This window comes from Anolis carolinensis, unplaced genomic scaffold (genome assembly GCF_035594765.1).
Source record: "Anolis carolinensis isolate JA03-04 unplaced genomic scaffold, rAnoCar3.1.pri scaffold_9, whole genome shotgun sequence".
NCBI classification, from domain to species: domain Eukaryota; kingdom Metazoa; phylum Chordata; class Lepidosauria; order Squamata; family Dactyloidae; genus Anolis; species Anolis carolinensis.
This window is the reverse complement of record NW_026943820.1, coordinates 29,881,965-29,895,345: the sequence shown is the minus strand read 5'-3', so window position 1 is coordinate 29,895,345 and position 13,381 is coordinate 29,881,965. Positions and strand designations below refer to the sequence as shown.

The 13,381-nt window shown below is 45.6% G+C and overlaps 1 protein-coding gene across 5 annotated transcripts in view; it reads left to right on the top strand.

Annotated features, from left to right (window-relative positions):
- Positions 1-12,037, top strand: part of dok4 (docking protein 4) — a 28,801-nt gene extending 16,764 nt beyond the window's left edge. For 2 of the 5 annotated variants that reach the window (XM_062961725.1, XM_008122316.3), the window contains 6 exons: positions 28-135; positions 4,115-4,229; positions 4,472-4,591; positions 5,665-5,854; positions 6,205-6,346; positions 7,499-12,037. In XM_062961725.1, coding sequence (XP_062817795.1) covers positions 28-135; positions 4,115-4,229; positions 4,472-4,591; positions 5,665-5,854; positions 6,205-6,346; positions 7,499-7,885 — 1,062 coding nt within the window. In that variant the 3' untranslated portion in view covers positions 7,886-12,037. The remainder of the gene's footprint in view (positions 1-27; positions 136-4,114; positions 4,230-4,471; positions 4,592-5,664; positions 5,855-6,204; positions 6,347-7,498) is intronic. The other 3 variants (XM_003228598.4, XM_008122318.3, XM_008122317.3) reach the window with 3 other exon arrangements.
- The last annotated feature ends 1,344 nt before the right edge of the window (positions 12,038-13,381 follow it).

Here is a 13,381-nt window from a genome sequence, read left to right as displayed (position 1 = left end):
TGTCTTTCTTGCTTCTCTTTCTTCCAGATCTACCGACGTTGTTGGCTGGTGTTCCGGAAATCGTCCAGCAAAGGGCCTCAACGGCTGGAGAAATACCCGGACGAGAAGTCGGTCTGCTTGCGCGGATGCCCAAAGGTGAGTGTCCCTCCTCCGTGAGCTCAGTCAGGGTGGCCAAGCGTTTTGCAAACGCAAAGATTTGGTGAGGTCAAAACGAGAGGGCGGAGGGACAACCCTTCGGCCTGACATTTCTCAAACCACAAACATTACATGCAAATGAATGTCAGAAAAATCCAAATTCTGGAAGATTTTCAGAATTGGAAGATAATCACGTTTTCTGGAAAATGAGGTTTTTCCAAACCCAGCAGGTCAGAAAAATCCCCACCAGCCACGCTTGCGAAACAGGAGAACTGCAGTCAATAAGCAATCTGGTGCCTGCTAACACCACCCAAGCAGAGGGCGCCTCCAGGCAACAACAGCCAGCCAACCTACCTTCATGCAGATACCCTCACTGATTAGCTTTGCAGCTGGAAGGCTACTCAATGCTCGCCAAGTTTGCTACATGCAACATCCACATCAAATAGACAAGGGTTCTTTCTCCCACCCTGCACATTATTCCACAGATATATAGAGTCTTGCTTATCCAACCTTCGCTTATCCAACATTCTGTATTATCCAACGCAGTCTCCCTTTTAGTGTAGTCCATGCTTTTGTAGTCGATGTTTTCAATACATTGTGATTCTTGGTGCTAAATTTGTAAATACAGTAATTTGGATTTTTCTGACCCACCGGGTTTGGAAAAACCCCAGATTTTCCAGAAAACGTGACGTCTTTTCGGCATTTTCACGCTGATCACAAGTAAATCTTTAAGTCCATTTTAACAGAGGAAAAAGCAGGATCTGAGTAATCATCTATAATTTATCTGCGTAGGTGCATGTGCGCACTCAACTGCTGCTGGAAAGTTGTCGTAAGTCATAAGAAATTTGTCAGCTTCATACTTACAATGAGATATTCGATATTCATGCATGGCCCGTGCCAAAAATGTCAGAATCGAAACATCCCTTGTTGATTTTATTGTTGTTGTTTTTATGACAGAGGCCAATTGAAATTTGCACAAGGGCTGCAATTGGCCCCTGGGCTGGACTTTGGCCATGCTTGGTCTAAATCAGGGGTCCTCAAACATTTTAAGCCAAGGGCACATGTCTTATTTGTAGTGCAAAAACAACAACAACAACAACAACAACAACAACAACGAAAGAACAATACAATATTTAAAAATAAAAATAATTTTAACCAACATACATTTATCAGGATTTCAGTGGGAAGTGTGCTTCTGCTTCTGGCCAATGAGATAGTCAAGTTAATTAGGGTTGTTGTTGTTGTTGTTGTTGTTGTTGTTGTTGTTGTTGTTGTTGTTGTTGTTGTGTGCCTTCAAGTCATTTCAGACTTTGGGCGAGCCTAAGTCTAAAATGTATTTATTTATTTACTGCATTTATTTACTACATTTGTATCACACCCTTCTCACCCCACTCAGAGTGGCTTACACATTATACGTACATACAATATATTATATTATTAGCATAGCACAATATTAGCATTATATATTACTTTATTGAACTATACCATTATACTGTAATATTATTAGTAATAGTATATGTAATATAGAATATATAACTAATATTATTATATGGTATTATTATTAGTGTTATATTGTATTACATTATAATATTATTATCAATATTATATGTATATACAATCTATATATATAAAAGGGTAATGAAATTTCGGCCTAGGACAAAACAACAAAACTACACATCCCAGAAACACTAAACTTGGCAGCACAACCCCTCATCCATGCCTCTATGTTCATACAACAAAAAGAAAAGAAAAATAAAGTCCTAATTAGAGGGAGAGGAATAATTGTTTCTATCCAATTGCTGCCAGTTAGAAGGCTAAGCTCCGCCCACTTGGTCTCCTAGCAACCCACTCAGCCCAGGGGACAGGCAGAGTTAGGCCTCACTTAGGCCTCTTCCACACTGCCTATAAATACTGATTATCAGATTTGCACTGGATTATATGGCAGTGTAGACTCAAGGCCCTTCCACACAGCTATATAACCCATTTAGAATCTTATATTACCTGCTTTGAACTGCATTATCTTGACTCCACACTGCCACATAATCCACTTCAGTGTGCATTTTATACAGCTGTGTAGAAGGGGCCTCATATAATCCAGTTCTAAGCAGATAATATAAGATTATACATATACAGTAGAGTCTCACTTATCCAACAAAAACAGGCCGGCACCTTGACCCTTGACCTTAACTACTACCAAATCCTCAATACTTTATTTCCCATGCCACCAGACTTTGCCACAGCAACGCGTGGCCGGGCACAGCTAGTAGATTATATTATAAAACTGAGGGCGGGGGCCGGGTCAATGACCTCGGAGGGCCGCATCCGGCCCCCGGGCCTTAGTTTGGGGACCCCTGGTCCAAATGGTCAGAGCATGGGAGAATCTGAATCCTGCGTCTTCCAAGTCTCTGGCTGCTTGAAGGGCTTCGGGAAACCCTCGTCTCCCCAAAAGCTGACGTCTTCCAGTCGTGGATCCCAGTCCCGTCTGCTGCAAAGAAGCTCTTTTTGGAAACGTTGCGAAGCAATAACCTCTCTGCGATCGTCTCCTCTGTGCAACGCTCTGCAACATTTTGTCACTCCGGCAAATGTTCCCGCTCTTATCCCTCGATGCCTCCCCGGGGCACCGTTGTGCGACACAACATATTGGAAGGAAGAACAACATCTGGGCCCCAGGGAGCCGTTGTGCTGGGAAATAACCCCGTTTTATGATTGCCTTTTGCTCTGCCTTCGGAGCTGCGCAACCGGGTCGGTCGCAAAGCCCATCGCTGCGCAACACGGGCCTCGCCTCCGTTTCTGGAGCTGGTGGGAACCCATCCACACCACACATCGGAGCACTTCAGGATCACATTAGCAGCCGGGGCTCCATGATACGGCATTCTGGGCTCTGTATAGGCTTGCGCGATAATGGTACCTATCTAACACAAATTGAGGTAGTGGTGTGCATTCATGTGGAATTACTGTTTGTTTTGTGTAGTTTCATTTTGTGAAAATCGCCACACACGAAGGGCATTTCAACCCCTTTTAGCCCACCAACTTTTAAAATGTTTGGGTCTTTCCCAGAATATTATTATTATTATTATTATTATTATTATTATTATTATTAACTCCCATTGGCACACATCAGATGTAATGGGGAAGCAGACCTCTCTCAGACTCAGCTTAGGGTCCCAGAATAACTATTGTTATTAATATTAATAATATTAATAATAATAATAACAATAATATTAACACCCATTGGTCCACATCAGCTGTCATGGGGAAGCAGACCTCTCTCAGACTCAGCTTAGGGTCCCAGAATAACTATTGTTATTAATATTAATAATATTAATAATAATAATAACAATAATATTAACACCCATTGGCACACATCAGATGTCATGGGGAAGCACTCCTCTCTCAGACTCAGCTTAGGGTCCCAGAATAACTATTGTTATTAATATTATTAATATTAATAATAATAATAATAATAATATTAACACCCACTGGCACACATCAGATGTCATGGGGAAGCACTCCCCTCTCAGACTCAGCTTAGGGTCCCAGAATAATAATAATTATTAATAATAATAATATTAATATTAACACCCACTGGCACACATCAGATGTCACGGGGAATCACTCCTCTCTCAGACTCAGCTTAGGGTCCCATAATAATAATAATAATAATAATAATAATAATAATAATAATAATAATAATAATAATAATAATAATAAAATATTAACACCACTGGCACACATCAGATGTCATGGGGAAGCACTCCTCTCTCAGACTCAGCTTAGGGTCCCAGAATAATAATAATAATAATAATAATAATAATAATAATAATAATAATAATAATAACACCCACCGGCACACATCAGATGTCATGGGGAAGCTCATGATATTAATATTATGTCAGTGTCAGTGCTAGGCTCAGAGTTTGGCAGACTTTCTTTGAAGTTTGGAATGAATCCAGCGACAGAACCTCTGGCTTCTTGGCAGGTCACGGAGATCAGCAACGTCAAGTGCATCACGCGGCTGCCCAAGGAGACCAAGCGGCAAGCCGTGGCCATCGTTTTCACCGACGACTCGGCCCGGACGTTCACCTGCGAGTCCGGTAAGTGCTGGAGCAACTGCCGCCCACACTTGACATGTCAATGCAACTTAAGAACAAACCTGCAGAGCCCATCTTGTTCCTAATGTGGGGACTACTGGTGTTGGGATGCCTGGGAAGTGGCCAAAGTCCTCTCAGGGCTCCAGGGAGGCCGTCCGCATTCCTCATTTGCCTCGGGAGCCTCGCATGCATTCTTGCTTAGAGCCGGTGTGTTCCTAACGCCCGGCGCTGTCCGGATGTTGCAGAGCTGGAAGCGGAGGAGTGGTACAAGACGCTGTCGGTGGAGTGCCTGGGCGCCCGGCTCAACGACATCAGCCTCGGAGAACCGGACTTGCTGGCGCCCGGGGTGCAGTGCGAGCAGACCGGTGAGCAGCGGGCGGCGGGAGCTTTAATTTGCCCTGCAAGAAGGGATTGTGCGGAGGGAAGAAACACTTCCGGAAGGGCCTCCCATTGCAAGGAATGGTTGTTTATTTATCGTGTCAGAAGCAAAACAAGGGTACAAGTTGCAATGTATTTGCAAACATAAACAAAGTTTTAAAAACTTGGCATGATAGTAAATGTCCTTTGACGAGAATCTGGCTACTTGGTGTTGCTATGAGGTCCTCCCTTGTGCATGTGGCAGGGCTCAGGCTGCATTGTATTCCATGGCCTGTGGTTTGCTCTTCTCCACACTCGCATGTCGTGGTCTCCACTCCGTGGCCCCATTTCCTAGGGCTGGTTTTGCATCTCATAATCCCAGAACACAGTCTGTTCAGCCCCTTCCAAGTGGCTCCGTCTTCTGTGCACCCAGGAGAGAGTCTCTCATCTGGTCTCAGCCACTGATTGAGGTTCCGGGTTTTAGCCTGCCACTTTTGGACTCTCGCTTGCTGAGGTGTTTTTCCAAGTATCTCTGTAGATCTTAGGAAGCTATTGGGTGGTGATGGCACTATTGTCAGCATAGATGAAACTATTATTCCAATTTGCCAGAGACTCTACATCTCATGGTGCTAGAGCAACCTTAGGAAATGGGGCCACAAAGTGGAGTCCACGACATGTGAATGTGGAGAAGAGCAGACCACAGACCACTGACTACAACGCAGCCTGAGCCCTTCCATGTGCACCATGGAGGCCCTTCCCACAGCAACACCAGAGGCCTTACTCCAAGTGGCCAGCATTGAATATCATACCAAGTTCTTTTAACTTTGTTTGTGTTTGCAAATACATTACAACTTGTACCCTTGGTTTACTTCTGACGTGACTAAATAAATAAATAAATAAATTCAGGCTAGGTCTTATTTTGGGGGAAACAGGGTCGATGGGGAGGCATGCAGACCAAGAGAAGCGATGGCATAATGTAAGCCGCCTCTGGGCTTTCCCCACGTTCACCTTGGGAACCTTCCGCCTCGCCCTTCCCGCACTGACCGCTTCCTTTCTCGGTCCGCCTCCCTCCCTCCCGCAGAGCGCTTCAACGTCTTCCTCCTGCCCTGTCCCAACCTGGACATCTACGGCGAGTGCAAGCTGCAGATCACGCACGAAAACATCTACCTCTGGGACATGCACAACCCACGGGTCAAGCTGGTCTCGTGGCCCCTCTGCTCCCTGCGCCGCTACGGCCGGGACGCCACGCGGTTCACCTTCGAGGCCGGCAGGTAGGAAGGCCCCGGGCGCACGGGCTTGGAGGTGGGAGCTCAAGGTTCTCATTGGTGGGCTATGGGGGACTGTGGGAGTTGAAGTCCAAAACTGACCTCAGGGCTGAAGTTTGCCCATACCTGACCTGCGCTAGAGAAGGAATGCAGTTAAAGTGGAATCAGACTACATCCATTCTACAGTGCAGAGATGCACGCTATGGGGTGCTCCAAGATGGCTTGAAAGCACTCAGGGACACAAATACAGAATGCAATGCTCCCAGCCATAAGGCCGAGGAGCCCCATCCATCCCCTGCCACTCGCTCTTGATGCCACTGCCCTTCCCTGTCCGTCCGTCCGTCTCCCCGTCTCAGCAGGATGTGTGACGCCGGGGAGGGTCTCTACACCTTCCAGACCCAGGAAGGGGAGCAGATCTACCAGCGCGTCCACACCGCCACCCTGGCCATCGCCGAGCAGCACAAGCGCGTCCTCATGGAGATGGAGAAGAACGTGCGGGTGAGCGAGACCCCCCGGGGTGGTTCATTTCACACCCAGAACCCTTGGGAGGTTAGCCATTGCCGTTTGGGAAGATAGCACGGGCATTAGGGAAGGGGCCACTGCCATTTGAGAAGGCGGCACTGCCATTTTTGCCATCCAGAAGGTAATCCACTGCGTTGCCATCTGGAAGGGTAGCCATTGCCATTTGGGAAGGTAAAATTGCACCCTTGGTAATTGCATTGCCATCTGGAAGGATAACCATTGCCATCTGAGAAGGTACCATTGCCATTTGGGAAGGCAACATTGGCATTTTGAGGAGCTGACCATTGCCATTTTGGGAAGGCAACATTGGCATTTTGAGGAGCTGACCATTGCCATTTGGGATGGCACCGTTGCCATCTGGAAGGGTAGCCATTGCCATTTGGGAAGGTAAAATTGCAACCTTGGGAATTGCTTTGCCATTTAGGAGGTTAACTATTTGGGAAGGTGCCGTTGCCATCTTGGGAAGGTAGCACGGCCATTTGGGAGGGTAGCCATTGCCGTTTTGAGGAGTTGACCATTGCCATTTTTGGGAACATACTATTGCCGTTTTGGGAAGGTGCCACTGGCATTTGAGAATGTGGCATTCCCTCTTGGGAAGTTAACCATTGCCATTTGGGAAGATACGATGCACACTTTGGGAAGGCAGCACTTCCATTTGGGAAGGCGCTGTTGCTGTTTTGAGGAGTTGCTCCTGCCATTTCGGGAAGATACATTGCCATGTTGGGAAGGTGCGTTGCCATTTGGAAAAGCCACCTTGTCATCTGAGAATGTGGCATTGCCATTTGGGAAGGCGCTATTTCCACCCGGAAGGGCAACCATTGCCATTGGGTCAGGTTATTCATTTATCCCGGGTCAAAAGCATTGCATAAAAGTGATGAAATAAAGGAATCACAAGCAGCTAAATAGTTTTAGACCAAAAGCGGGCAACAGCGACAGCATTGTCTGTAGCTTTAAGCAACTCCTCCTCTGCGCATGAGGCAGGACATTGTGGGCAAGCATACATGGGTCAGGTCCCATTGGCTGAGTGCTGACCCATGGGTGTCCTTCCCTTTGGGGGCTGCTGCGGTGGGCACCGGCCTTCCTCTTTCCTCGGAGACACCGCTCTGACCCTCTCCCTGCTTCTCGCAGCTGCTGAACAAGGGCACCGAGCACTACTCGTACCCCTGCACGCCCACCACGATGCTGCCGCGCAGCGCCTACTGGCACCACATCACCGGCTCCCAGAACATCGCCGAATCCTCCGACTACGGCGGTGAGTTCCTCCGCTACTCCCGGGCAGTGACGCCTGGAGCTGTGGCCGTTGCTGATTGCTATTCCCGCTCTGTCTGGTTCCGCAGGGGATTCGTACCCGGGGCCCCAGGCCAGCTCGGAGACGGACCTCCTCAACCGCTTCATCTTGCTGAAGCCCAAGGCTCCCCCGAGCGGAAAGAGCAGCGACAGCAAAGACCCCAAATCGGCTTCGCAATGAGGCTTCGTTCCTTGAGCGGAAGGAGAGAGAGGCCCGTCCTGCGGTGACTCGGGATCACAGCAAGCGGTCAGCCGCGGAGTCGCCGGCATCGACGGTTCCCTTTTGTCGTTCGGGGTCCCTGCTCCGGCCTTTGCTGCGGGATTTGGGGCTGCGGTTGGATTGGATCGGGGCGGCGTTGGCACAGGAGTCACTCCGGACCCGAGAACCGGGACCTCGGTGGCCTGAAAATTACGAGGGAAGAGGACCCGTTATATGTTGTGACCCCCTATTTTACATATATCCTATTACTTACGGCATATTCTGTACGTATATCAAGAGACTTTCCCTCTTCTTATGCAAATGCACATTTCTGGGATTTGTCCAGCATCGGTGTAGGTTGTTTTTCTCAACGGCATGTTTCCCCGAAATGGAACCAAATTCTTCCCTGATCAGTTGCCGGGACTTGGATTCTCCAGAATAAAATCATTGTTTTGGTTTCGAAAAAGATAAAATCGGAAAGGTTTGGCTCCGGACACATCTCCCCGGCAGAGAAGGCGTCGGACATCAACCGGGGCTTTTTGAGGCCAAAAGGGAAAACCGGGGCGTCCGCACGAGGATCCAAAAAAGGAACGAAACCTTATTGTTGTTTGGGAAGTTTGCAATTCTGCAAGACAGTTGGGTTTTTTCGACTCTCTGAACCGGAGACCCGAGAGTGTGCCAACTTTCCTCAGTATGACGTGCTCTCCGTTTGGACTCTTTGGACTGCGTTGGGGATTGTGGGAGCCGCAGTCCGAAGTCAGGTTGGGATGATGGGAGCTGCAGTCCATTCCGAGTGGGAGCAAAGCTGTAGCCGTCCCTCTACCTTCCTTTTTTTCTCCCTCTCCCAATATGCATCCCATTCTGTTTGTGGATATTTATTTATTCGTTTACCAAGAATAACACTAAGCAACACCATTGTTGTTCCTGGTTATCAATGTCACTCTTTCCTAATTGGTTCCACCATAGAAACAAATTGATCAAACTGCTCAAACTTTGTTATTTGCAAGAGGGACATCCTGCTAGAGCGCATTTGGGTTTGCATTTCAACCAATATCTCATTGAGTCTCAATTCAATCTGGTTTGTAGCATTCACAAAAACAAAGTTTCTGGAACGGAACAAATACTTTCCAAGCAAGGACCGGAAAATTAAACAGGAAATAACACTTTCAAACCAGGAACAAATATATGTTGTTACATAGTGTAATGGAAGTTAGGGGAGAAAACAAAAAAATCCGCTTTGGTTTTCAATCAGAACTTTACAAAGATTCTGCTGAGAACCTATTTCAATGATGGAGAAGGGCTTTAAAGTTCATAATACAGTAGAGTCTCACTTATCCAAGCTAAACGGGCCGGTAGAAGTTTGGATAAGCGAATATCTTGGATAATAAGGAGGGATTAAGGAAAGGCCTATTAAACATCAAATGAGGTTATGATTTTACAAATTAAGCACCAAAACATCATGTTTTACAACAAATTTGACAGAAAAGTAGTTCAATACGCAGTAATGTTATGTTGTAATTACTGTATTTACGAATTTAGCACCAAAATATCACAATATATAGAAAACATTGACTACAAAAATGGCTTGGATAATCCAGAAACTTGGATAAGCGAAGCTTGGATAAGTGAGACTCTACCGTACCTGGAATTACTGCAAGCACAAGATCTGTTTTGGGTTTAATCCAGGTTTAAAATGGAGTAATCTAAGAATCTGAAACCTGGCCTCCAAATCTGCTTGCAGAACCGCATTGAAAGTTCGGACTAAACCTAAAAGCGGTTTGGACGGTCCCATTGACACAGCAAACGGCCTCAACATCCCTTTTGAAATGTGGGTTCTGCAGATCTGTTCTAGCAAACTCTCCAAACACAAAGCAGTTTCCAAATGTGAATGAATGTTAGGAAATAGTGAGGACTGCAATGTTTACCAACTGACGGTCCCTCGGTGCGGCAACAACATTGAGCGTTGCAAACACATGGTTGCCAGCATCTTGACGAGCCACTGCTCCTGTGCATTTGACGGCCACGATTCCACTTCAGCTTCCATGGCAACAACCTTTATAGTCCTGGAATTGGGTATTTGCTGCAGCAGTGGAATTCCTAAGGACTGCAGATCACATTGGATAAAATCATGGGAGTTAAAGTGGAATCGTAGTGATATAAGTGCGTAATGTGGAAGGACCTCACACTGGTCTGTAGTCAGTGGATCTAGATCAGTGCTTCTCAACCTTCCTACTGCCGCGACCCCTTAATACGGTTCATCATGTTGTGGTGACCGCCCCTCACCCCAAACCATCACATTATTTTCGTTGCAACTTCGTCACTGTCACTTTGCTCCTGTTATAATAATAATAATAATCTTGATTTTTATATCCTGCCCCATCTCCCCGAAGGGACTCGGGGCGGCTCACAACAGGGACAAGCCCGAAACGACACAACATATTTGACAAAAACTTAAAACATTCCAACGATACACAAAATAAAATAATGGACAATACATTAAAATCCAAGCAGATAAAATCAGAGTAATTAAAAGCAAACCAGTGGGGACAGGTTTCATAAAGTGCTGTATCATGGAAATAAGTTATGAATCGTAATGTTGATATCTGATATGCAGGATGGATTTTCATCCACTGGACCAAATTTGGCACAACATGCCCAAATGGGGTTGAGAGGCGGCATTGATTTTGCCATTTGGGAGTTGTAGTTGCTGGGATTTATACTTCACCTACAATCAAAGAGCCTTCTGTACTCCAACGATGGAATTGAACCGAACTTGGCACACAGAACTCCCGTGAGCAATAGAAAATACTGGGTTTGGTGGCACAGACCTTGAGTTTGGGAGTTGTAGTTCACCTACATCCAGAGAGCACCGTGGACTTAAACCATGATGGATCTGGACCAAACTTGGCACGAAGACTCAATAGGCCCAAATGTGAACACTGGTGCGGTTTGGGAGAAATAGACCTCGACATTTGGGAGTTGTAGTTGCTGGGATTTATAGGTCACCTACAATCAGAGAGTATTCTGAATGCCACCAAGGATCAAATTGGGCCAAACGTGCCACACAAAAATCCATGACCGACAGAAAATGCTAGTCTTTGGGGACCCCTCTGAACCCCTCTTGGGACCCTCCTCTTAGGGGTCCCGACCCCCAGGTTGAGAAACACTGATCTAGATGAAACAAAGGGACAGAGTAATGCAGCCTTAGAGTCAGACCGTGCAGCTCAATGCAAACTCTTTTATATGTGCTTGCAGTGACTATATAATGTGGTTTCGAACTGCATTATATGCCAGTGCAGACACATCCTCTGTTGGTTCTCAATGCAAAACCTGGTCATTTCCTTCTTTTTGGAGACTCTCTCCTCTCACCTTTGCCATCCATTTAGTCACTTCAAAGAGATGTGCCTGCAGTGGCTAGATAATGCAGTTTCGAACTGCATTATATGCCAGTGCAGACGCATCCTCTGTTGGTTCTCAATGCAAAACCCGGTCATTTCCTTCTTTTTGGAGACTGTCTTCTCTCCCCTTTGCCGTCCATTTAGTCACTTCAAAGAGAGATACGTGGGTCACTTTCCACAGAGCGGCTGGTCTTTCCTCCCCTTTCCTTCCTTCCTTTTTTACAGGAGCGATTGATTGTTTTTCTAGTTTTTCCTATTTATTGAATACCTTCCGGAAGGGCTATCTTTTTAACCGTGCGCGTGGTTCTTCTCTCTCGCCTTGTTTTCCAAACGACGATGCCGGAGCCGCTTCTCCCTCCTCTGGACGTGTAAATAGCCGTGTGTTTGGACCCTGTGCGTGTATACACGGAGGAAGGGGGTTCGGCGTGTTGCTTTCCAAGCAGGTGGAAAGGGAGGCAAGGCCTCTCCAAAAATAACAGGGACCAGGCTCCAAGAGACTGCGTTATGTACAGATCCGCAAATACAAAAGATATTCCAAACCATTTCTTTTTTAAAAAGCCCCAAATGTGGATAAGGGATGCTCAACCATTTGGAGTATGATAACAGGACCATACGAACCGGGACCGGCAAATGCTTGGATCATAATACACGGAGGCTGGTCTGGGGATTATTAGTTACATGGATGGGTTTTGTTTTTTGCCAAAAGTATTTGGATTGATTTTCTTTCTTTTCTTTTTCTTTTAAATGGAACTGCTCGGTCAATAAACAAAACATTATTCACTATTGTACTCTGCTTGGTTTTCTTTCCAGAACATTTCCAATTGTGGAAATAATGCAACGTGTTGTCCTCCCTGGCTCTAAAGTCAAGGCAGATATCTAATAATAATAATAATAATAATAATAATAATAATAATAATAATAATAATAATAATAATAATAATAATAATAATATATGTGGTCGAAGGTTTTCATGGCTGGAATCACAAGGTTGTTGTGTGTTTTCCGGGCTCTAGTGAGGTAGTGAGGATGCCTGCCATAGATGTGGACGAAACGTCAGGAGAGAATACTTCTGGAACATGGCCAGACAGCCTGGAAAACACACAACAACCCAATAATAATAATAATAATAATAATAATAATAATAATAATAATAATAACAACAACTTTATTTTTGTATCTTGCCTCCATCTCCCCGAAGGGACTCGTGGAAGCTCACATGGGGACAAACCCAACAACACAAGTTAAAACACAAGACAACCCATTGAAAACATTATAAACACATATAAAGGTAAAGGTTTTCTCCTGACGTTAAATCCGGTCGAGTCAGGGTTTGGTGCTCCTCTCCATTTCTAAGCTGAAGAGCCGGTGTTGTCCATAGACACCTCCAAGATCACATGGCCAGTGGCATGACTGCATGGAGCACTGTTACCTTCCAGCTGGAGTGGTACCTATTGATCTACTCACATTTGCAGGTCCATAGACACCTCCAAGGTCATGTGGCCACTGGCATGACTGCATGGAGTGCAGTGACCTTCCCGCTAGAGCAGTACCTATTGATCTACTCACATTTGCATGTTTGCGAACTGCTAGGCTGGCAGAAGCTGGGCTAACAGCAGGAGCTCACCCCGCTACCCGGATTCAAACCTGCAGCTTTTCGGTCCACAAGTTCACAAGCTTTAACACGCTGTACCACCGAGGGCTCCCTTAAGTGATACAGTAGAGTCTCACTTATCTAACATAAACGGGCCGGCAAAATGTTGCATAAGCGAATATGTTGGATAATAAGGAGGCATTAAGAAAAAGCCTATTAAATATCAAATGAGGTTATGATTTTACAAATGAAGCACCAAAACATCATGTTAGACTACAAATTTGGCAGAAAAAATAGTTCAATACGCAGTAACGCTATGTAGTAATTACTGTATTTATGAATTTAGCACCAAAATATCACGATATATTGAAAACATTGACTACAAAAATGCGTTGGATAATCCAGAACGTTGGATAAGCGAGTGTTGGATAAGTGAGACTCTACTGTACTACCTAACATTAAAAAACAAGCAAGGCTCTTTTCAAATAACCTGGGCATGGCCGGGTACCCAAGCTGGTATAAGAGATGATTAAGAT